Source organism: Equus caballus, chromosome 18 (genome assembly GCF_041296265.1).
Source record: "Equus caballus isolate H_3958 breed thoroughbred chromosome 18, TB-T2T, whole genome shotgun sequence".
Classification (NCBI taxonomy): Eukaryota; Metazoa; Chordata; class Mammalia; order Perissodactyla; family Equidae; genus Equus; species Equus caballus.
Genome location: NC_091701.1, coordinates 66,405,120 through 66,431,513, shown reverse-complemented (window position 1 = coordinate 66,431,513; position 26,394 = coordinate 66,405,120). Strand labels below are relative to the sequence as shown.

General features: G+C 36.7%; 1 protein-coding gene across 8 annotated transcripts in view; it reads left to right on the top strand.

Annotated features, from left to right (window-relative positions):
- COL5A2 (collagen type V alpha 2 chain) overlaps positions 1–26,394 on the top strand; it is a 400,743-nt gene that overhangs the window by 247,494 nt on the left and 126,855 nt on the right. Inside the window, exon 1 of one of the 8 annotated variants that reach the window (XM_001501817.5) lies at positions 11,979–12,548. The exons of 6 other annotated variants lie outside the window; for them this stretch is intronic. In XM_001501817.5, the coding sequence (XP_001501867.1) occupies positions 12,452–12,548 (97 nt within the window). In that variant the 5' untranslated portion in view covers positions 11,979–12,451. Of the gene's footprint in view, positions 1–11,978; positions 12,549–26,394 lie in introns of those variants that run through there. One more of the 8 variants, XM_070241399.1, reaches the window with a different exon arrangement.

Below are 26,394 nucleotides of genomic sequence, written 5' to 3'. Positions count from 1 at the left end.
ATTTAAAATAACAATAATATATACCTATTTTGTGCTAACATAAGTAATGTATTTTTATGAAAATAGCTATATTAACCAAAACAAAAACTTAATGAGAAGAATGGCGTTATTTTACATTTTTGCAAATCTCTTTAATATCTGGCTTAATGAAATACAGAAGGATTCTCATATTTGCATCTGTTTTCAATCTGTTGCCATATGTTGTTATGGTTAAAATATATGGAAAAAATCTGGCCTCATGCAGATATGTACTTGGAAAAGAGAAATCCTCGCAGACTCGCCCCCACGCCCTCAAAAGAAGATCTTGAGAGCACCCAGGAGTGCTTAGCCCTTCCTCTGAAGTAGAGGAGGAACTGGAAGTCAGATCTGGATTTGAGTCCAACTGATTTATTTACTAGTTGTGTAATTTTTGCATGTCATTTAAGCCTGCTGAACTAATTGTTAATTATCTATAAAATGAGGTTTGTATCCTACCCTGCAGATGAGAAAATTCAGTGGGGTGTTGTTGTGAAAGTCCTTTGCAGTAACAAAACAAAGGCTTGGGATACAACACATGTCATTTTTGTATTTTCTCTATTTAATCAAATAAGGCCTTTTATAGTAGTTATGTATGAAGCTCTGAGAGTCATAGATGGTAAAGGAATAATATTTCAATTCTGTATGTTCCTTTTAAGCAAATGGAAAATCTATTTTTTACAAGAGGATATCAGACTGTCTCCTTTATTATTCTTTCCTATCCTTTCTCTCCTAACTCTGACTCTCCTCTTAGTTCATCCTTTTAAACCAACGCTCTAGTTGGGAGTTCTTTCTGAATTTCGGCGGTCTGAAGGGAACCCTGCCAGACCAGGGAGCGCTGCATTCTTACTTGTCTTGTTCTTTGACCCATTGATACACTTTTAATGTCTACAAATAACTTCAGGATCTCACACTGTCCATTATCAAGCAAAGAGCTGAATAGGGTTCTTCTCAAAGAGACTGTTTGTATTTAATCATCCCTTAAATGTAGTAATAAGAAGAATGGTAGGTTATATTTTATTAATTTTTAGATTTTATAAAACTCATTCATGAATAGTTCCTGCAACAATACTTGGAAATATGAATGGACTTTCATTATGCAAACAAGGAATTGGGCTCTGATGATGTATGGGGCCCTCCTCAGGTCAAGAGACTAGTCAGAGGCTGTCCCAGGACCAGAGCTCATGTTTCCACGGCCCTGTACTACCAGAGATAATATTCTGTACTACAATTCTTTCAGAAATATCACACGTCAAGTTCTTAAAGACACAAGATGAATTTTTGTTAGTTTCCTTTCTTTTTTTTAACCTAAAATTACCTTGATTATACTAGCTACTCATTTTCTTTCTTCAGGATTTGGAATTTAGAGCTGTGTTTATCTTTCTAAATACTTTATAAGACTCGTAACACTCACAGAGTAGATAAGAGAGGGACCCACAGATGTGTGTTTTCTACTTCTCTCTGCTGTGTTGACTCAGGCTGCTGAAAAACCAATTTGGAGTGAGCTTAGAAGATGAGATGAGGTTGCTATGTGACAAACAGAATTCAAATCTATGTATGGTTACTGATTCATGCACATTTTTTCTTGAGTTATGTCTTCTTTTGGAAGCAAAATATGGGTGTGGTTCTACAAGAAACAAAACCATGCAGAGTATTAAAAATGCATTTTTTTCCTACAAGAGTAAAGATGTGAGGGATATTATTGATGTCTTTCTGTGCCTCTCTAATGACAGAGGGTTTTGGAGAATCCAGTTCAGTAGTTTATTAGTTTGTTATTATTTTGTTATTGTTTATTACTGGGGAAATCATTAGAAAATCATAGAACTCTGAAATATAATAAGTAACATAGATATTTTCTTGAAATACTGACTAGTTGGCTAAAAGATGAAGGTATTGTTAAAGTTGGGATTTATTGCAGTTGGCTTTTAAATATTTCCTGGCTCCATTTCCCATCTCCTTTACTGAAAATACTTCATGCTTTTAAAATATTAAATGTTGCTTAATACATTTTCAAGTATTAATTTTTTAAGTATTAATATTAATTAAAATATTAAGATTTTTCCCTCTACTTTGTAGTGTTGAGTGGCCTATGATTTAACTTTGCTATGCTACTAACAATTTCTTTAAGTCACTCGAATGTTTCCTCTGTCTTCTCTAACCTCCCTCCAGCTCCTCTTTGTTGGTATGCTATTCATTCTTTGAAGCTCTGCTTAAATTCCACCACCTTCATAAGCTCTTTCTAGATTCCTTGTGACTCTAAGCCCTTTTACTCTACCCTGTTCTTCAACTGTTCTATGTACTTCTATAACAGAACTTATTCCAGTATTATGTGGATTAAAGATTTCTGAGCTTGTGTTTATTACCACCAAACCAGGAAAGCCTTTAGAATGCCAGGACTATGTCCTATATATGTTTGCATCCTCAAAGTTCTCTCTCAACAAATGTGCATTATATTGAATTGCATGCAACTTTTGAAACCAGAACCACCTCTTCCTTAAGTAGGTGGGAAGGCCACATTAGGATGAGCAAGGCACTTTTGAAATGAGGATGTGGTGGCTGATGCTCATGCCTTAGTAGCACAGTCATTCTTAATTCTTCCAGTGACTGATAATTTCTGTGTCCCAAATAACTGAAGTAATCTGGAGAGTTTTTAACAGATTCATAAAAATTGAGCAGAATCTAGAATAAATTTAGTAAAAAGTACATTGTGGCTTCTAGAGCCCACTCATGGGCCTTAGAGATTGACTACAAGACGTGGATTAATAAAAGGTCTCTTCCTACAAATTAATGTGTATAAATTTGCTTTTAGTTATGTTAATAGGGAGAGAAACTGCCAGACATCCTAAGTATCTCTTACTTGTTTTAGCTATGTATTATATTTATGGGAAAGAGATTTCAGATGTTCTAGGAACAATTTTCCAGATTGCTCTCATTCCAAAATCATGGAAGTAGAGATGATGCTGAAAGGGAAGACAAGGCACATTTATAAAATCTCATTCATCCAATAATATCTTATGATTGCAATTATTCCAGAGAAAGCAAAAGTAAGTCTCCGTAAAACAAGAAAATGTGATCCATGTGCTCCTCCAAATCTCATGAGATGATATCACTCATATACTTGAAAAAATATTAAAATACTGCAACTCCAACTGGTGAGTTTCTGAAACCTGTGTTAGTTTTTTCGATGTGGTTGGAATAGTAACCACTTTTTTGTAGTAAGCGATCACAGGAGGCTTTGTTTTCTTATCCTTGGATGTCAAGGAGAACTCAGATTTATGTGGGTTCAATAAGAACATACTCAAAATCAAGTTCATGAATTGCTCTTTCATCAGCTTTTTTTGTATGTATGTGTATTTGTGTGTGGATATCTACATGCTATAATTAAATAGTAATTAGGGCAATATGAGCTAAATGTACAGAATGCTCCTGATTTCTAAGCAGTATAATCAATGAGCCAAAGGGTCCTTGTGGTGTTTAGAACATTGGAATACTTGCCTACATGTGACTAATTTTAATACTTAATTAAGACTTCAATTACTGTGGTCAGAGCTTATCTTAATTCATAGTTGTATATTTATACTGAAGTGAACTCATTGATTACTTGAAGGTATTTAAATAAGAATTATAATCCAAATATGTCATATATTTTTCAAACAGTAATGTCATTTTGGCTTCTTAATGATTATTAAAGTACTTATAAAGAATTATGATAGTAGGAATTGTGAGCAGAAATTTCTACTTTTCAGCCATAATGAAGATTTGACCACTGCCAGCAATTTCTCATTTGATATACCTACATTTGGGAGAGGGAGATAGAGATGAATCATTTTATTACTCATAGATTGTCTAAAAAAGCATTTTTAAAAATTGCTATTGAATCTTCTGACATACTGATAACGGGTGTAATTATTTTTATTCAAACACTGGACACAAATATGAAATGTAAAACAAAATTACAACATAAATGACACTTAAAATGACAAGTTTATATAAAATGCTATCCTTTCTAAAGAGCCAATTTACAAAACCTTCTTGAATCTCCTCTCAAAGGCAGAGAATTCCATAGCTCTGAGAAACAGAACTGAAGTTACCAAAGGGGCTGATGGCATAGTTTGCCCTAATACACAGGAAAATTTCAGATATTAAATAAAGTACTGATGGCCTTGTGAAATGTGGTAAAATATATGATATTGATTTCCTTGCCCTCTACTGCCATCTTCATTCTAAGGACACATTTCCCAGACCTCTGGCCACCACGTAATTGTCCATTGAACAATGTAAGAACTCAGAGTCTGATGGGCTGAATGATTCCTCATTTTGTGGAGAAACAACTTGAGACTCTTAGACTCTTTAATTTTGTTAAAAGCAGTATATGGAACATAGCAAGCTCATTTGGTATAAATGGCCTTTGGTGTTATTGAGTTTCTGGACAATTTCCCCTTTGTAGCCTGTACCTAGTCCTGCCATCTAAAATGTTTCCCTCAGGGGAAGCCCTGACTCATAGGCTCTCATTTTAGCTACAGAGAATTGTCTATTCCAATACAAACAATCATCTATGTTTCAGGATTTATTTGGCTGAAATAAACAATGGATTAATTGCTAAGAACGAGGGAATAAATAAAAACATGTAAATGTTGAAGTTTATAAAAAAGGAATGAACTGCTGATATGTGCATCAGCATGGATAAATCTCAGGACCAGACACAAAAGGCTACATACTGTGTGATTCCATTTATATAACATTCTGGAAAGGCAAAGCTATAGGAACAGAAATCAGACCAATGGTGCCAGAGGTGGGGGTGAGAAGAGAAGATTTGACTCCAAAAGGTGGAACTCTGGGGTGAAGAAAATATCCTCTAGATTGTGATGGTGGTCAATGTTTGTATACATTTGTCAAAACTCAAAGAAGTGTCATTCCTAAAAAGGTGAATTTTGCTCTATTTAAAGATAGCAAATATAATAGAAAAAAGAAAGAATCAAGGAAATGAGTGGAGCACCCTGTGTGGGTAATTAAACTTCCTTCTAGTTACTTTGGGTTTTGATCTTTAAGTAAATTATAATAGTTTAATTTTAGACTGACGATAAATTAAATGTTTTTAAAAGAAGCATTAACACAGTTACTTATTTTTATTTAATCAGCACTTATATAATATTACCTTTATGCCAGACATTGTCTAAGAGCTTTACAAATAGCAACTCATTTAATTCTCATCACAACCCAGTGAGGTAGGCTGTATTGTTATTCTCATTTTGCAGACAAGGAAACTGAGCTGCAGGGAAGACACGCAATTTTTTCATAGTCACCCAGCTGGTAAGTGGTGGGGCCAGGATTTGGGCTCTCAGTCTGGCTTTAGAGTCTGTGCTCATAACCACTATGGTTCTGCAGATTTTATCATTATTATTATCATTTTAGCTTTTTTCCAGCTTTATTGAGGTATAATTGATAAATAAAATTGTATATATATTTAAGGTGTACAACGTGATGGTTTGATACACGTATACACTGTGAAATGATAACTTCAATCAAGTTAATTAACACATCCATCACCTCTCATGGTTACCTTTTGTGTGTGTGTGGTGAGAACACTTAAGACCTACTGTCTTAGCAAATTTCAAGTGTACCAAACATTATTATTAACTGTGGTCACCATGGTGTGTGTTAGATCCCCAGTGTGCAGACTCTTTTGATGCTACCTTCCTAGTTAGTAAAATTTGAATTACAGTTTCATCATGAGGTACAATGGATAGAGTGCTAGAACTTGGAAACCTACTTTTGAGACCATCATTTGCATGGTGTGACTTCTGAAAAGTCACTTAATCTGTCTGAATCCTGATATAAATGGGGATGATCATCCTGCCCATATTATTTTACTGGGTTATTGAGAGTCTTAAGCATGTGTGCACTTAAACATGTGAAGTATGTACAATGTATGTAAAGAGTAGGGTGCTACACAAGCCAACATTATTTATCAGATCATTTATGATTTTGGCTCACAGGACTTTCCATAACTTCTAAATGTGACTGTTTATAGCTCTGGGAGATAAGACAATATTTTTTTTAAATGGAAAATTGAAAACTTTTCTCAAAATATGATATGCTAAAATATAAATATCCAGATTAAAATGAAAGTTCATATTTTAAGAAGTTAAAAATTTCTAATACAAAAAAGAAAATATTTCTAATTATGCCTAAATGTAAAAAGATATATTTTTAGTATAACTAGTCAGATATAGATAACCTATATTTATAAAGTTTGGATATAGATAGCATTTATAATTAAATTCATTTATTCATATATTTGTCTACTTGAAAAGATATTATGCTAAAGATATTTTGATGGTTTCTCCCAGTATTGTCATTTGTTTAAAAAAAAATCAGTGGTGGTCTTTAAGTTAAGGAAATAAACATCATATAATTTCTTTGAACCTAAACTCCATGTTAAGAGAAAATATCGTGCAGCCGGAGTTCCAAATCTGGATCTAGTCATTTCTTGATGTGTGACTTAATATAGGTTATTTAGCTTCTGTGAGCCTCAATTTCCTTTCTTCATCTGTAAGATAGGGAAAATAATAGCACTCATCCCAAAGCATTGATTTGAGGATTAATACATACATATAAAGTGCTTACATCGTATTTGACACATAGTAAGTACCTAATACATTCTAGCCATTATTACCATTATTATTAATATTATTTTATGGTTATTATTTTCACAGTGGCTTTTTGCCGAAAAGAGAGTATATTCACAATAAGCGGTCTGGTTTTCTGTTCAAAAATGATGGTTATGCTATTTCATAACACATATGCGGAGAGATGCACCTAATCAGTTATGTGCTCTTCTTCTACTCTATTACCAGTTTCTCTTCCTTACTTAGATATTTCTTTCACTAGGACCATCATTTTCCTAGTCCTCTGGGGTTGACATTTTAGAATAATTTTTCTTTATGCTCACTGCTACTTCTGTTACGCCATTTCACTCATCAAGTTCTACTGACTCTACCAAACAATATGTGTTCGACAAATAACTTTGGGGCAAATATAAATAACCCAACAGTGTCCATAATCTCAGAGAGCTTCCAAGGTGGCAGAGGAAACAGACTGTAAATATAGTGTGATATTAGAGAGATCTGCACAAGACTTGTTGGTCTGTTCTATGAAGGAGCAGAGTGGTTTGCCCAGGGGCAATACTTGAGCTTTGCTGGCTCTGTCATCCGTTTAGCTGGCAGAGCTGTCCTCCGCAATTTGTCCCTTCATCTAACGTCTCATATTTCATCAGTAATTTTATTTCTAAAATACATCCTGAATCCCTCTGCTTCTTTCTATTTCTACTGTACTTTCCTAGGCCAAGCCACCATCATCTCTCATTTGGACTAAAAGCACTTCCTAATTGGTGTCCTCACTTCCATCCTTGTCTTGCTATAATACATTTCTCACAACGCATTCAGAGTTCTAAAAAATCAGTACATTATAATCTGTCATTCCGCTGTTTAAAAACTCTTTATTGGATTCTCATTGCATTTAGGAAAAACTCCAAACTCCTCCCTATGACCTACAAGACTTTAATGATAGGCCTCGTCTCCACCTGATATCAGACCAGGCTAGCTGTATGGCTTTCTTTCTACTCTTGCACACCCAAAGTTTATTCTTATCTTTGAGAGGAGGAATAATGGCCTCCCCAAGATGTCCTTGTCCTAATCTCCAGAACCTGTGAATATGTTACCTTGTGTATTAAAAAGGACTTTGCAGATATGATTAAGGATCTTGAGATGAGGGAAATTATCCTGGATTATCCAGGTGAACTCAGTGCAGTCACATGTGTCTTTAAGAGCAGAGAACCCTTCCTGGCTGTGGTCAGAGAAAGAGATGTGACCACAGAAGCAGTGTCAGAGTGATGCTATGTTGCTGGCTTTGAAGACAGAGGAAGAGGCCATGAGAATGTGGGTGACCTCTAGAAGCTCGAGAAGGCAAGGAAATGGATTCTCCCCTAGAACATCCAAAGGAATGCAGACTTGCTGACACCTTGATTTTAGCCCAAAGAGACCCAGACTCCTGACCTATACAACTGTAAGATAATACATTTATGGTGTTGTAAGCCACTAAGTTTGTGGTAACTTTTATGGCAGCCATAGAAAATTCCAGGCCACTCACATTTGCTGTTCCCTCTGCTTTGAATGCCCTTTTTCCCCACAGTTCTCCAGGGATAGATCTTTTTCAAATGTTAGGTGTCAGATTCACTGTTACTTTCTTAAATGAGTCTACCCTGATGGTCCTATCTTAGCATACAAACCCCCCACTCCTGAGCAATTGTAAAACAGCACTGCTGCTTATTCCTTCGGGGCATATCACTGTCTGGAATAACCTTGTTTGCATATTTGCTCACTTATTTATTGCTGTCTTTCCTCTCAAGGTTGTACTCTCCATAGCATCAGGGACCTCGTCTGTGTTGTCCACAGCTATATCCTTAGTGCCTTGAGTAGAACCTGGCAAATAATAGACTCTCAGCAAATATTTGTTGAATAAGTGAATGAATTAGACCAGGAAGGTGGTTATTTCAGGCAAAGGTCAGAGCCTGAGTAAAATGCTGAGGTGTGAAACTGCATATGTGTCTGGCAAAATCTATGTTTGCAATGGCTGTAGCCAGAAGAGGAAAGCAGAGGAGATGGGAATCAAGAAGTAGTCATTTTCCTCTTCCTCTTCTCCTTCTCTTCCTCATTATTATCATTATTATTTTATTATTATTTTAAAATATCGTGTTACTATGTCTTATAAGTACTTGGGAGTAAAGAGAAACATAACAAAGGCAACAAGACTCTGACCAATTGGATGTGAGCTGAGGGAGAAGGAAGTGTCTTCCTATGTTTCTGATCTTTAGGAGTAGGATAACAGGGGCAGTGTTACTTGATATAAAGAACAATGGGAGATAATGGTTTCATTTTTGAGTGTGAATTTCGCAGCCTTGTCCAGAGGAGATTTAATGCAGGCGCTTGGAAATACAGGTCTGCAGCTCAGGAGGGAAGCCTTGACTGGAGGTCATTAGCATGTAAATAGAAATAAAATCAAAAGATCTAATAGTTAAGATAGTTCAAGATAATGGGCCAGGAGGGAAAAGAGCTGACAGTACAACACTGGACAGCACAATAACTTTCGGAGAAAAATTAGTAAAGGAAGTTTGACCAGAAGAGCAAGGGTGTAAGAGGACTATGTGGGACAGGGAAGCCATGAGAGGCAAGAATTTCAGTAAGAAGGGAGTTGCTAGCGTACCAAACACTATGAGGAGGAAAGAAGAAAGACCTTTGGGTTTATCAACAAAGGGGTACTGATGTCTCCTGCAGTGCCGGTGATGCTATCCTGTGCACAGGGTCAAGTATAAGAGGGAGGTGAAGGAGCAGAAGGACAAAAAGACTATAGAAGGTGGGGAGTTAAGAGAAACCTTTGTTTTGTGTTTCTGTTCTGAGGAAAGAGAGGAGGGTATTGACAGAGTAATGTCATGAAGGAGATGTGAGGGGAAGGGATAAGGAGACAGGAAGGATCAACTCTGCAGGGTGCTGACACCCCTTTTCTCCCGAGGCTGCAAGTGTTGGTGTTGGGTAGATCTAAGAGCTAGGAGGCAGTGAGGACACTCACTGTGGAGGCAGACATCTCTGAAATAGAATCCTAAATCTGCCATTTGTTAGCAGAGCAAACTGGAGCAGGTAAACTTCTTTGAACCAAATCCCTTATATATGACTACAGAAAAATAAAAAATAAAAAATACCTTTTAGGGTTGCTGTGAAAAAATTGAATTGATAAAAATTCACCCACTGTGTACATATTATTATAATATGAACACTTGGGTTTGGCTACATTGGAATTGCAACAGGTCTCTGAGCTCCTCACTGAAGCACAGTTGCCTAGAATCAGTTCTTTAAGAACTAAGAAATGGTCAAGCCCTCTATCCTGAATTCAGCCATGTGTATTAAACAGATACACCTGGCCAACACCTTCTGTACATTTTACTCTTTTCCAAATTGTAATGTAGGATTCCAAAGCCAAATACAGTAGAAAAGCCCAGTCACAAAGCTCCAAAGGACAAGAGAGAATGCTAATTTATCTCAGCAATTCTGAAAATATTTGCTATGGCCCCATCATACCGCGTGCTTTTGGTATGCTGGGAAGAGGATGCTGAAACCTGAGGGAAATGTGACAGGTTACATTGTGTTTTTAATCTTTCTTGGAAAGGCTGTGTTTACAGTTAAATTTAAAATAACTGTTGATAAGCTGATAATAACTGTTCTAATAACAGATTCTAAGATACTGGTCTGAGCAAGCACTGCATGTTTACATACGCCAATTCTGCTACCAGTCCTGTGATTTTATCTTGTCATCTTTGTACCCTCAGCATCTAGAACACTTTCTGCGAGTTGTAGATCCTCCATAGATGTTTTTTGTCTCTGCGCTTCAGTTAGGATTGGACACAAGGTGCCTGAAAATTGTGCCAAGGCTTTGGTATTGGGCTGTTAGTGTCTAAAGTGGTCTCATGGGAGAATAGAACTGGCAGCCCATAAAATAGTTAAATTTTTTTCTGTACATTTATTTTCCTGCTATTCCTTATGAATATTTAGCAAGGTGTTTTTCAAGGACTGGCCTCTCTCAGATATTCTAGAATGTATTGGCAGTAGGGTAATATTTAGTCCTTACTCACCCCGTTCATTTAAGTGGGAGCAGGACACCCCTCAGGATCAGAGTTGTGGTGACAGAAGTAATTGAAATGAGACATGTCTAAGTGCAATGTTAAATTGAAAGGTACAGGGTTAGAGCTGCTTGGAAAGCTGACCTCCTCTGGAATACTTCTCCAGAGAGTCTAGCTCCAAAGCTAAAATTCAATGGTTTTTGGATTTCTTGTGTTAAGAAAAGCGGTAATAATGAATTATTTAGCTAATCTCACCCTATCATCTCTTCATTTTTCTGTACTTCTGCTGGGCTTAGTGCACGTCACACATATTTATATGCTCCGGCTTATGTTTCTTTATTTCATGTAAATGTATTTTCTTAGCATCTACATGTGTTCCTTGAAGGCAATGGGCATGACTTTGACTACTTTTTTGTCATCCTCTCCCTCCAGTGCTTAGCCCAGTGCAGGGTATGTGATCACTGCAGAGTAACTATAAACAGTTGACTCACCTCTATTGTATAGAACAGCCATTCTGATTCTAGGGTGATTCAAGGTAGCAAATGTATTACATTGTGTAGAACATTAGTGTGGCGCAAAACATCATGAATATTGCTCTTAAATGGCGTGTGCAACTGGGACCACCATATTCCCCCAAAAGCTAGTTTAGAGATAATAACACCACCTTCTACCTTTATGTGGCTCTTTGCAATTTGGAGCTGAGTTAATAATACATTACTCATTTTAGTGTCACTAAGCCCTGTACATTGGTCAGGGCAAAGCCCTTTACTCAGATGAGAAAATTGGAGTGCACAGTGATAGAGGACTTTGTGTTTACGAAATTGGAGAGTGGCAGATCTGATATTTGAAATGAGGCTTTCTGCAGCCAAGGACAGTGTACTTCCCATTCCTCTGCACTGGCACAGTAGACTGTTTTTCCACATTAGAAAACTCTCTAGAACAAGAGGGACCTGCAGATGTGTCCCCCTAAACAAGAGAGATGGAGAGATAAGGAGAGAATATTAAGTCAGAGTATGATGCATCACAAATTTATCTGTCCAAAACAGTTTCTTCACCTGGACTTTACCTGGGCACGGTTTTAATAGTCTCCTTCCAGAATCTGGGAAAAGAAACAGTCTGGCAAGGGGGCAAGAATACTTCCTCTTTAGTGAAAAGAAAGGGTTAAAATGTGATCCTTTGAAAGTTTAAGGTGGACAAGAGTCGTGAATTATCTACATGCCAAAACTAGGTGAAAAGGCTGTATTTCGTCCCTAATGTCTTTTTCGGTTTATAGGGAAAAAGTTAAGGGGTGTGTGTCTAGAGGAAGGGTTAAGGAGGAGGGAGAGAATAAGACTGTTTCCTTCTAACAGCCTTTCTTTGAAAAAAAGAAAGGAAAGAGAAATAAACGTTTCTTTCTGTGATTAAGCTCCATTTATGTTTAAAACGTAAATGAAAGAGGGATAGTTCAAGGCGCAGAGGCGTGTGTTCTGATTTGGTTGTTTACCATCAATCAGACCGTTGCTTGGCAGACACTGGATGGTTATGAGCCTGAACAAGCTGAAAAGGGGCAGGAAAAGAAGTGGAGGCAGCATTCTTCCTATTTAAAGCTGCATCACTTGAAAAAAGTTTTCGCAGACTGTGCTGGAGCCGGTGCTGAAAAAGGGGGTTTGCAGAGGCTGCCCTGGGGCTGGTGCTGAAAGAAGAGCCCGCAGCTGACTTCATGGTGCTACAATAATCTTAGAAGCTACTTTTCACTCCCAGGAGGACCCACATGTCTAATATTTAGACATGATGGCAAACTGGGTGGAAGCAAGACCTCTCCTCATTCTGACTGTTTTATTAGGGCAATTTGTCTCAATAAAAGCCCAGGAAGAAGGCGAGGATGGTGAGTTAGCCGTTTGCTTTGCTTGTGGTGTTTATTGCACGGTTTGGGAAATAGGTGGAATGTTAAGCTCAGGAAGAGCGTGAAGAGGAGGTTCTGGTTTGAAGTTGAGAAGGGGGCTGACAGCACCTGGAAAGGGCTCGGAAGACAATCGAGATGTTTCTAATTCCGTAGCTTCTACATCTGTCGTTGGAAAGAGTACAGTGCTGAATATTTCTGGGAAAGCCTAGGATAAGTCCTTTTGCCTGAATGTGGAGAGTGGGAAGTTTAAAAGAAAAGAAGAGTGCTTAAAACGGAGCACTAAAGGCGCTTTTAGTGAGAAGAGCCCTGCTCTGTGGGCTGGCGTTTTCAGAGCAGGGAAAAGTTGCCGCAGAGGCTGGGTAGGGTGGAGTCTTTTTTTGTACGGAACTTCAGCAGCTTCATAAAATTCTTTGTTTAGAAAAGCCTCTGCAGCTCTCTGATAACTGGTTTTTCTTTGTCTTGGCTTCTTATTCTTTTCTCTTTACAGACTTTCACTTCTCCATTTTCATTTGCGATCTTAGAATCACTTTTGCTTGCTGAGAGATAGTCTCGTTTATTTCTCCATGACAGAGGCTGATAGAAGCCAGATTTCTTAAACAGTGGTATTTTCCCACCCTACTGACTTGATTATCAGGACAGTGGTGGCTCCTTCTTGGATGGTGAAAGGCAGGAAATCAACATGCCTTCTATATAGTTTATTTATCGTGGAGTGTTTGTATGGGCATTATTCTTTAGCCACAAGTGTTGTGTCTTTTCTTTTCTTTTAATTTAAGACAAATCTTGCCTGGTTACCAGGTTTTTTCCGTATGCAATTTGCATGTGTTAGGGTTGGGTTATATGGTATGGTTAAGCAAAAATGCAGGGCTACTATAGTATATAAGAAAATGTTTAAATTGGTTCCATTGATTATTAAATTCTTACTGTCCAGGGCTGATTTCAAATACAGACTTGTACTCTTTCATAATAGGCCATTATAGATTTTCATAACTGTTTAACATCAAACTTAAGCTATTAAAACTTAGCACATTTATTAAACTTTTCTGTTACTATCTTTTGTATATATTTTTGTGTGTGTATATATATGCACACACACATATACACATGTACGTGTGTATATATATTTTTAGTACCTGCTTCTGTGTATTTTTTCTCTAAAGATGTTCATAAAACTAATTTAGAGACCACTAGTTCTAAAAAACATTTAAAGAGTGAAAATAAGAATCTGGGATGAATACCTAACAATCTGTCTGTAGTCCCATAGAGGGGGCACTTTCTAAAATCTTGGAACTTTTTATATTACTTTTTATGTTTTAAAAAATGAGCCAATTTATAAAAGTGAAAAACTCTGGAGTTTCTTTGTAGTGATGTGAAAAGCATGCATTGTGTGGGAGGGGGGGAAGACAACTGAACAGGAAGGAGAAGTCAGGAAAGGAGAGAAAAAATACAGAGAATTACGATAGAAATAGAAAATCGGATTATAAAAGAAACAGTTCAATCCCCTCCCCGAACAAACAACCAACAACTTTAATTTAAAGCTTAATACAACTTTCCTTGTTAATATATTTTAAATTTAAATTTGAATAAGTAACTTTTACAAAGTATGGAAATACTTGAACATGTAACTAAAACAGTGTTTCATAAGGTGTGTGGAATAAGGCATACATTAAAAGATTTTCCCAAATAGTTGTAATTATTCTGCAGGATGTTTCTGAAAAGTGAGCACAGTTTAATTTTCCTTACTACTAATTTACATAAATGTTAGGAATGTGATGCTTGATGCAAAAATGTGCCCAGCTCCATACCAACCCCTCTCCCCACAATATAACCAAACAGCACAGAAACTGGAATTTCAAACATCAGATTTTACGGAAAAAGAGTAATTGCTTGCATACGTATTGTAAAAAAGAAATCCCTCTTTTATTACTCAACCTAAGAGAATATATGTGATAAATTTCAGTAGCAAAAGAAAGTAGTTATGGCCCTAATTAAAGGTAGCATAGAAAAGAATTCCAAAATCTATTATATTCAGAGTTACATAACTTGTATTATACTTAATTATCACGCATATTTTGGTTAAAGTTATATTGCATGGATACTTGTCAACACTTTATTTCCCCTGTTCAGGCTTGTCAGAAGCTTAACAAAAGTGTCAGAATTTTGAAACTCCATGTGATTTTAAGTTTAGGGAAGAGTAAACTTAGGTAAATGTTTTAAACTAAGGAAATATCTAAGACATACATGCAAAACAAGTACACGTTATCAATTTTAGCTACAACTAAGTAATATAACGTGATACTGACTTTGTGTACAAATCTGTTACCCCCCTCCACCCACTGCTTGGAAATGTAGAGGGCTGTTATCACATGTAAGTACATATTTACAAGCTTTTAGTTTTTCTTTTCAAGACTTCAAGATATAGTTTTCCTCTATTTGACTGCGGTTGTTTATCGGAAATGTAAAACATAAGCAAAGCGTCTGCCTGATAGAAATACTTATGAATGATGAGATTAAAGGAAGTAAATAAAGTTTTAGGCCAAAATCATCACTACTTCTCACTAAATTTTAAGAACTGAATTTTTTTTTTTTTAAATCGTAAGAACTGAAAGGAGAACATTGGGGAGTTGGGCTAACTCTAATAGTTGGAACTATTAAGTAGCAAAAATCAGAGTGAAGATGACAAAATCAGCTTTTCATGAGTTTTTTTTGTGTGTATGTGTTTCTGGTGGGGGGTGATGCTTTGAAAAGTTTCCCATTTATTTTTTCTAAGAGAAAATACAAGTACATTTATAATAATTTTTATATTCCTAAATAAAAGTCTAACAGCTAGTGAGCTATATGCATTCCTGTTTTTAGAAGTGGACATACTTAATCTTAGAAAACAGTTTTTGATATGAATCACTGATTTGAACAACAGAGGAACAATGGAGAGAAGGGAAGGTGAGGAACTGTATCATTTTATTTCCAAGACTATAAATGTCAGTGCTTTTCAGAGGCCAAGCAGGTAACACAAACAAGTGAAGCAAGCAAGTGTTTGTACATCAACAGGGGATGATGGGCCTGTGGAAAACTGAAGATGCATGCCCACTTTAAGGCATTCAAAACTCACATTTGCAGAAAGCATTGAATAAGCCAAATACAATATAATTGAGTGCCAAGTTTGGCTCATGGACCATAAATTTGCAACCCTCTTGTTGCAACCCTACACTGATATCCTGGACCCAAGCCAACTTCTCATTATCAAGAGATGACGGGCTCACAGTCCTTTCTATATTGTGGTCTTCTGCATTTTTATTATGTATGCCTGCCATGTATCTCATCCTTAAAATACAGTTATGAACAAGTGGATGCTTAACACTCAACAGTACCTGGATGGGAATCTTTTTAAAGGAGGTAGAGAATATGAATACATAGCTTAAGATACTTGTTCACTCATAAATTGTTTTAAACTCATTACTGTGGAAATAGATATTTTGGATCATGTAAGACATGCAAACTTTTATAATGGATGTTTTAATCTGGGTTCAGCTCCATATAGCAGAATGCAGTAGTTTAAACAAACAAACAAAAAGGTGTTTCTTTCCTTATATGAAAGAAGCTTTTAGTTGGATAGTGAAAACCTGGCTTATTGCCTCTACAAACTCATCAGGGGCTCAGTCTCTTTCTATCTCTCTACTCTCATATCCCTAGGGTATAGTCCTTGGTATTATGGTCCTAGATGGTGGCTGGAGGTCCAGTCGTTACATTTATTTTCCAGACATCTGGCGAGAGGATGGGCGATGGAGGCTGTGATTCCCTTTTTAGTGGAGACTAAGTCTTCATACTACTTCATTTTACTTGTAGTTGGCCAGAATTAGTCATATTGTCTCACAAAGCTACAAGGGCCACTATGAAATGTTTTTTAGCCGTGTGGCGTGGGCAATGTACTCTACTGAATAGAGTTATGTTATGAAGGATATAAAAGGGAGAATAGCTATTAGGAGGGAATTATAGTCCCAACCACAGTGAGCATAACTGTCAGCCATTTTCAGTGGAGTAGATCCTCTGCTTTCAATGTTCAGAATACAGTTGAGTGACCAGACCTACCCTGGTTATTGTTCACTTCTGAGTAGACTACAAAGCCAAGAACACTGGATGGCACTTAAATATTAGGTTGCAATTCTTTGCTTCCGTATTCTCTTAAGATAAATTTAGAAGTATCTATAACTTTTATCTAAACTAAAATGAGGCTTTAGTTTGAAGAGTATCTCTCTCTCTCTATATGTAGATTGGTAGATTGATATATATAGTGAATTCTTTATATTGACAAACACAATGTATACTTTGACCATGACTCTTTAGGTTAGTTGGTAAGCAATCCACGGATCAATGTTGAGCTGGTTGCATGAAGAACCATCTGAGGAACTTGTTACCAACATAGATTCTATACTCCCCTCCTTTCCAAATATCCCGATTTAGTAGGTTTGGATGGGATCTGAGAAGCTCTCTAGGTGATTCTGATTGATGTTGGTGAGCCACTGTATTAAATCTCTGCCTAACATGCTTTTGGTCTCTTCTTGTTCCAAGGCTACACACTGTGACTTTGATAATAACTTGCTATTCTAGTTATTCATTTCACTTATAAAGCTGTCTAATTAAAGTTTGTAGGTAAATCTTGCATATCCACCATCATATCTGGAAAAATAACTCAAGGCCCAAATCCTCTTCATGGCAGCTTAGGTGAATCATTCTACTGTGCAAAGGGTACACATTATTAAAATGTATTTCCAGAGGAATATATAGTTTCCATTTTCTCTCTTTTCTCCCTTTTACCTCTTGCTTTTTACACTTTTAGCACTGTCACCACAGACCTGAAATTTATTGTGTTGATCATTCTAGCAATGCACAAGATGCAGGATGTGAGGTAAAAATAGAAAGGAGGATTGTTTTGAGAATCTAAGACTTAGAATATTTGGAGTCATGTTAATCTATGGCCACAGAATGAAATCTTTTTAAATCAAACAATTTGCTCCTACATGAAGGATAATTTATGCATCTTAACTTAACCTTATATGACATTCATAAAAGGTTTAAAAATGGATCAGCCACTTTTTGACTAGTGTTTTCACTCTGAGATCACAATGTTGAAAAGTTTAGATTTACATATGAGAGATATAGTAATGGTAGGGGAAAAAGACTAAAATTATTGGTTATTAATTGATCTATTATATACATTTGGATAAGTTGTACAAGTTTATGTAAAACGATGGGATTGTTTGGAGGATACTGAAAATTTGATTTTCCTCTAAATGTCTTTCCATGTAAGTTTCATGTGTATTTCATCTAAGACTGTTGAGCTGTTGTATTCAATATTTAAAAGAGTATCTACTCTTGGCATTTGCATGGGGCAATCTATCATCTGGAAAATTTTGCTTTAAAGTTGTGACTGCATTGGCGGCCTTAGTGTTTTTGTTTTACTCATATGTTTAAAGCTAAAGCCTTCAAAAGAAGTCAAGGTGGTTCCATCTTATACTGAATATATTCTCTAAGGAACAGTGTATCAGGGAAATTACAATAGTACTAGATTTTCCTTACCCACATGTTGCCTTCTACAGAGAAGGCAGTAATGTTAACAATATTAATAAATTAATGGAACTTTGTCTTTATAGCTTTCTGGTATAATGTTCACACTCAAAAATGTTTATATGCCTTCTTTTAGGCTTAGATCTGGGAAGGAGAAAAGACAGTCTCACAGTTCTTTTTTTCTTTTCTTTTCTTTTTTGGGTGTCTGCTCAATCAGAATTATAAATTCATTTTCAAGATGATGACAAACTATATTCTTGGTGGCAACATTACTTGCAACACAAGCATCGTAGCTTGTTGTAGTCTGTATATTTTAGTAAGTAAAGTAAGCCCCAGTCCAACCATCATTGGGAGAACACCTGGGTTCTGGTCCATCTCTGCTATTTAGCAGCTTTGCAACTTACAGAGTCCTTTAACCTCTCCAGGCCTTTAGGTCCTCACCTGAAATTGGGGAAATTGTACACAACCCTGCCAATCTGATGGGACCCTTAGGAAGGTCATTTGGGAACTTTAGCTGAAGGTAATTTTAGAGCACTTAGATGAGACACAGAAAGTGATATTACAATCTGATTTCAGTCATCATAGATACAAACCCTAGTGTTCTATTTTTGAGTTTCACCAAATATTTGAATTTGTTTTGATGAAATTTCTGGATTTATTCTCCTTTTGTATTTTGTTTGTTCTCCATCTCCTGGAAGAACTTGCTCCATCAATCATGCTCTCTTTTCCAAACACTTCAAACACTTCTCTTCTATGGGTTCTTTCCCCTTATCCTGTAAACAAGCTCAGCTCTCTCCCTGGGCCTGTGCCTGGCTCCCACCCTCTCTCTGTTATTAGCCCAGTTCCTTTAAAGGAGCAGTATAGTTTTCTGCCTCTGCCTCCATGCCTTCACTCACCCCACTGCACTCTGACTTTTGCCCCCTGCATTCCACTTAAGCTGGCCTAGTAAGGTGAGGACTGAAATGTGTGATGTTCCAATGGGCCCCTTTCAGCTATCTTACCAGGCCTTTCTCCCTTATTTGATACCATTGACTACTCTAGTTTTCCTGAAAGGCTACACTCTGAAGGTTCTCCCTCCATCTGCTTGCCCTTTCCCTCTCAGTTTTATGGGCTCCTTCTCCTCCTTTATCCCTTAGTAGTTTGTTTTCTCATAGGATTTAGTTCACTGCTCCTCCCTGTATATTCTCTTCCTAGATTGTCTAGGAATCTTGCTCACCCTCAGGGTGTTGCTTAAAAGCTAAATGCTGATAATTCTCAAATCTCTCTTTCAAACCCTGACCTTCTACATGAACTTCAGAATACCCAGCTTCACACTGGATGGTCCATAACCACTTCAAGTTCAGGTATCCAAAACTCAACTCATTATCTTCCTTCCAAGAGAAGATCATCTTTCTTGTGTATTTCTCATGTCAGTTAATGGCAACATAATCCTACCTGGTCGTTCAAGCAAAATTCCAACCAGTCGCTAAATTCCACCATTTACCTTCCAAATATTTCTCAAATATGCCTCTTCTTGTCTACTACAAATGCCTCAGTTCAAGTCTCTATCATCTATCCCGGGATTACTACGATAGCATCTAAATTCATTTCCTTGCCTCCTATGTGGCCACTTCCCACCCTCATGTATACAGACCCTCTCTGTTGCCACTGTGATGTACAACTAAAATCTAATCATATCATTACCTACCTTAAAACCAAGTCCTATAACTTGAAGAAAGAATAATGTTCAAGCTCCTAAGAATGACATACAAGACCCTCCATGATCTAGGCCATTTCTAGAAATTTAGTCACATCAGCTGTCATGCTCTGCCTCAAAATAAGGAATTGGCTTGTAGTGTCCACATCCCACTACACACACACATGCACACACACGGTTTTTCTTTCTTTACCTGCACTTGCCAGAGACTCCACTCCATGTCATGAATTTATTTTATGTATTAGATACATGATAGTTATTCCATGCATATATGCCAATTGAACTTTTTAAAAAATCTTTCCCACTATTTATTCATTCAAATATGAGTGAACTGATTCCAAATTCAGGTTTTTCAAATTATATTTGCATGTTCTTGGGCAATTTTCTTAATTTCTCTATAACTTAGTTTCTTCATCTATAAAATTAGAATGATAATATTTACCTCAAATGATTATGAAGACTATCATGTATATAAACTACCTACATAGCAGTATGGCTCCAAACAAATAGTAGGAGCTCATTAAGCAATAGTTGATAGTATTATTCCATTACTATTTAATAATAAAGCAATAATAATAAATGATTATTGGGTGATTATGAGAATTAGATATTAGATATTATGGAAAAAATAAAGAAACAATTTTTGCTCTTAAAAAGATTAAAGTCTAGCAGAAAACTTAAAATGCAAATTTTATCTACTATTCTATTATGGTCATTTTGACAATACATCAATATTTTTAATCTAATATCTAAATGGGCTATATTTTAAGCCCATTTAAAAATTTTACTTTTCAAATAGAAAAGCTGCATTGTTTCTTTTTTTAAAATTTCTTTTTTTTTACTGCAGTAATATTGGTTTATAATGTTATACACATTTCACGTATAAACCATTATATTTTGATTTCTGTGTAGATTACATCATGTTCACCACCCAAAGACTAATTACAATCCATCACCACACACATGTGCCCTGTCACCCAGAAGAGCTGTATTGTATTGTCTCCTTGTGTAGGTTACTACTGGAAAAAATAAAAGAAACAAAGACCTTTTTCTGTCTGGGACTTTCTTATGGCCATGTGATTTGAAGCATCGCTCTCCCTCTCCTATTTCCCACCCCCACACACATTTCGTTCTCTGTGGTTGTTCCCAGTGTGTGAGCAAGTCAAGCATGATCCACTCCATGTCCCAGTGCTACCTCATACCTGTCTACCAGCCTGTCTGCTTCAGAGTTTATTTTCTGAATATGATAGTCATAAAAGTCTCTATTAAAAATTGGAAGCTTCTTTTCCACACTGCGTTGCACTAGGTTGCATTTGGAATGAGAGGAATTGCTTCACTGCACAGGGATTTACAAGGCAGCTCCCAGGACTCTGGAGACAGATGTGGGGGTGACCAGCCTTTCCCAGACTTCGCAGCAAGTCTCTTCATTTTCCAAAGGCTGCTGGTTTCCTCGCTGTCTTCACTCCCAGGAGACTTGTGAAATTGACTCCAGAGAGCATAAACTGGTGTAGTCTGTAGGCACATTATTCATACCCATACTTTCCTTACTTTGCTGCACTTTTTCTCTCTTCTCAGTTATTCAAACTTAAAATGATGGGTTTGACTTGGAAGGAGTATGCACATGGAATTTTACCAGATAATTTGTAGCTTTGAATTCCTTTAATTCAATCTTTGATATTCAATATGGTTGTTCTGTGGCTGACAGCTTTAGACTTTTTCATCATGGAATTCTAAAAATATGGATGGTTCCTGTAGCAAATACAGTTTATTTACAGAGATTTAATATCTCTATTTATCTTAAATAGCAGTTATATGCTTGTTGTTTGCTCCTGAGGTAGAATAACCTGTCAGATTCATGTACGCTATCTTGAAAGTATTTTTGAGCCTTTTCTTTCTCATTATTTCCAGAGCTTTATATTGAAGAAATGATTAAGTTACAGTTTAATTCAGAACATCCTGTTTTGCATGTTAGTGCTAAGTTTTTTGTAGAATTTCTGGTGGGATGGACTGGTAGACAGTGAGGTTAACTGGTTACCATGGGAAGATAAACTACAAAGAACAAATTCCTAGTTTTCTGGTCTTTGGCTACAAACATAAAACCTCAGAAGTTTTGTAAAGAAGGCTTATACTTGCTTTTGAGATGGCAGAAGGCACTGGCCATACCAAGTCAAATGAGTGATTCTGATGTAGGAATTTTCTTTTACATGAGTTTGTACTAGAAAAAAAAAAGACTTGAGGCCAATGAAGGAGGAACAACAGAACATTCCATGAGGGAGCTGGTGTCCAAGCTTAAGGTGCTACAAGTGTTATGACTTTCTGAGTGTTCATAAAAAAAAAAATCTGACTTCTTTCTCCAACCTTCCCCATTCCACTTAAATCTTGATCTGTACTGATTAGATTAGATGTGTGTTTGTGCTTTTACTTTTCTCCCTTAAGCATAGCAAAACTGAACTGAATTTTGTTGAGAAACAACTAATAAATTCCTGAACCAATGGTGTTCTCATTAGCCTGGGAAGATTTCAGTATACTTAGAATTTGTTCATTTTATTTAAAAAATAGGTGGGGTAATTCCTTTATGTATTATGTATCATGTATTTATATATTCCTTTATGTTGATGAGACAAAATTGAAACAGAATTAGTTCTATAGAGATAAATCAATGAATACATTCAAAGTTCCATTGGCAGTGTTTGTGTTTGTGTACATGGAGAATCCTGAAATAAAATGAAATTAGTATTTTTATGACAATTAAATTAGTATTTTTATGATATTTTGGTATATTCAGCATATAAATATGTTTGTTTCATAAACTTGCCAAAAGTAGACTCAACTGAGCTGCCTTGTCGCCCATCCTCATCTGTTTCACGGATGCAATGTTGTTAGAGTCCTGGGAGGATAAGCAGGTGCGGTTTGAGGAAAACAATTTTGAAATAAATGACTTTTTAAATTTTATTCTTTTAGGGAAATATGTTTTCGACTTCCTTTCTGTTTGAAGGAAAGGTTTTCATGATTCTGCATGAAAATCAGGGCTTTACACCACAACTCCATTTGGATGTCGCTTTCCCAAAGATTGCTTCAAATTACAGACTTTTCCTTCTAGCCTGACTACCTATCAAAACTTACGTGTTTGATTTCCTCTTCTTTCCTACTCTATAGGGAACTAATGCACAACACATGCCCCCTCTAGTTATTATTCTAATGCACAGCTTTAAAAATATTACTCCCTTGTAACTCGAGCTCATTATGGAATAATTTGCCTTTATGATCTTTTTTTCAATATTCTCTGGCTATCACAATCAGTTGACATTGTGGCTTTGGGTGAAAACCCCAGCATCAGATGGACTCTCTGGCTCACACTCTAGGCGGATAAAACACAGCTGTCATGGACATTCATACTTGTGTACTTGTCCACAGAAGGTACCACAATCAAGACATTAGAATCATTTCAAATCCATTCTAATAGAAACTGAAACTTGCTTAAGTATACTCAAAATGGAAATTAGCCATCAAAGTCCCACTGTTTCTGCAGAAAACTTTTGAGTTTCTTCAGGATGGAGCCCTGTGGTTGCCACATCTCTGGACGGCATAAGTTCAAGGCAAGATGGGTTTGCTGTGGGTATGCAAGGATAGCAATTAACAGTTGGCTCAGAAGTTTCTGATAGCTCGTAAGTTTTGTTCTTTGATTCCTCTGATTTCTTTTTACCCTATGTTCCTAAAATATAGTGATTTTAGGACAAATAAATAAACACTACCACAATATTACATCTCTATTCTTTTGAGCTAACAGTATATAGACTGTCAATTAGGCCTACAGGCAGTAGGACTAGGGCATTGTGTCAAAGTGAGATTTTTTCGATTTTGGGAAATTCCCTCAGTTCCCAACTATTACCACTTAGAGCTTTTAACTGTTAGCAGTTTCTACATTTAGAACTTCTCTTTTCCCACCCACTTTCAATAAGCAGTTAACTGAGCACGAGTCTTTCAAGTCTCACATTTGAGTCCTGACTTTGCTATTCACAGCCTTGTGACCTTAAGCAAGTTAATGATCTTCTTTGAGAATGTTTCCTCATCTGCATATTGAAGAATTGAGTTAAAATTCTTGGCACTTTATAGGCACAGAATAAAAGTGGATGTTATTAGCTCTTTTAGGTTGGATTCCCTGATTGCGCCATTACAGATTGTTTTCTCCATAATTGAAATAATTTTTGTCAGCCCATTCCCATTTAGGCACTAGCTTTGATAGGAGAAACGATGGGAGCAGTGACTCCTAGTGCCTGCGGCAGAAGGGGGTGGAGGGAGAGCATAACTGGGAAGTTTGAAATGGCAATAACAAATTTTTATTTATCTCATGTTTTTCCCTTGGGCCAGGCCTGTGCTCAACTCTTGATTACTCACAAAGCAAGACAGGAAAAGCAAAGAGGGAAAAAATTCTAAAAGTTATACTTTGGTATTAGGATGCACTTCATAAACTCATTGGCACATATACTCATTTAATTTTATTCTTTTTTCCTAATGTAATGATTTTGGCAACTGTTTGCACAGGTAGATTTTTTGATCTACCTGTAGTTTGTTTGTTTGTTTGTAGGTAGTTTGTTTGATTCAGGTAGAGTTGTTCAAGAAAAGTGAAACTATGCTCAATACATAAAACACCTTAGGGGCAGACCCCGTGGTCTAGTGGTTAAGCTCATGTACTCTGCTTCCACAGCCCAGGGTTTCCCTGGTTTGGATCCTGGGCCTGGAGATGGCACTGCTCGTCAGGGCATGCTGAGGTGGCGTCCCACATAGCACAACCAGAAGGGCCTACAACTAGAATATGCAACCATGTACTAGGGGGCTTTGGGGAGAAGAAGAAGGAAAAAAAAGAAGATTGGCAACAGATATTAGCTCAGGTGCCAATCTTTAAAAACAAAACCAAAAATATCTATTTCCTTTCCTGATATTTTACTGGTGTCAAGACAGACTTATTTGAACGCTGGACAATGTTTTTATGAGGGAGGGCATGCATCTCCACCTGGGTGGTCAGTGAGAGGAAGGAGCTGTGTGAGCTCAGCCAACTTCCACTAATTCAACATGGCGTCAGAGTCCAGAGAGCGCTGGCCCGGAGTCAGACGACAGGATGAAGCCCTGACTTTCCTTGTAAATGTAATATGTTGGAGCCTTAATTTCCTCATTTACAAAACAGGATAATACTTTTTATTTTACTGTCTCACAGGTCTAACTGAAGAATTCATAATATCTGTGGAAATTTTGTCAGCTGTAAAGCCCTTTATATGGGTAGTGTTATTATTTTAGCATGCTTTTACTGTGAGGAACAGTTAGCTAAATGCAAAATAAATGTTTTCTTTTAAGTAAATTAGAATGTTAATAATCCAAAAGAACATAAGGTTCTTCACAGAAATGAAAGAAGCAAAAGTAGTGTTTTTTTTTTTAAATTTAAAACCTTGAATTGAGGAAAGTAAAATACTCTGCTTATATAACTATGTAGAAGAAATCTCCCAAAGCCCCAAAATAGGAATTGAATAGGAAAAAATAAAAATAGAGGCTTTGACTGGAGGACAAACAGAACAGATGGAAAAACAAAACGTGATTTTTCTAGTGGAACTGGACAGCAGTCTCTCTGGAAGCAAAAACGTAGCTTCCTGGCAGAAGGCTGAACCCGCTATTATTATTACTTTTTCTCTATTCATCTCTCATCAGGAAGCCTGTCTCAAAATCAAAGTTAAGCTCTAAGAGCCCGTTTGTAGCGTGGTATCCCTTTTCCCTGGGTCAGAAGGTGGCTTTGAGCTAGAAGTTTAAACTGGTGACAAATATCCACAGCAATCTAAGCCAAGTGTTTAGACAAAGGTTCCATCATCCCTCCAGCCTGTCTGCTTTCTGGTATATTTTAAGACTCTCTACTTGTGCAGAGAGAAACAGGCAGTTAAAGAGATGAGGGCCTCAACTAAATAGACTACTTTCTTTCATGAATGAATTGTTGAAATAATTTTAAATAAAAGCTTCTAAATTAAAACTGGACAAGGACACAGGAAATCTACATTCTAATTGCAGCTCTGTCATGAACCAACTTGGTGATTTTGTGGAAGTGACCTAAATTCTCTGGGCCTCAGTTTCCTCCTTTGTAAAACCTGTGCTGTATTATCCAGAGCTTTCCTGCTCTGAGAGTCTATGCCTATAGAATGTTTCCACAAAGTTCCTTCACATAGGTCAGATATGTGCTATTATACTGTGGAGAATCTCGTGTACACGTTTTAGCAGATTGAGGCATTGTATGTAATCTCTGTAGTAACATCTTTCTGTACTTTTAATTTAGGATTTGAAGTTTTGATCCAGGTTTCTAGTTATTTCCCTAATTATGGTTCATTTAAGGAATACAACTCTCAACTGTTAACTTTGTAAAATAATCTGCTTTACAGTGAATGGCTTTACAACAAAGTTTCTAGACATTGTTGTAAAAGGAGATGGTGGTGAAAAAAATTCACAATAATCTGGTATCAAACTTTGTAGATTTCAGGTTAATTTTGAACTTTCCAATGAGAGAGAAATTGTGTAAATGTACTATGGGTTGTGTTACAC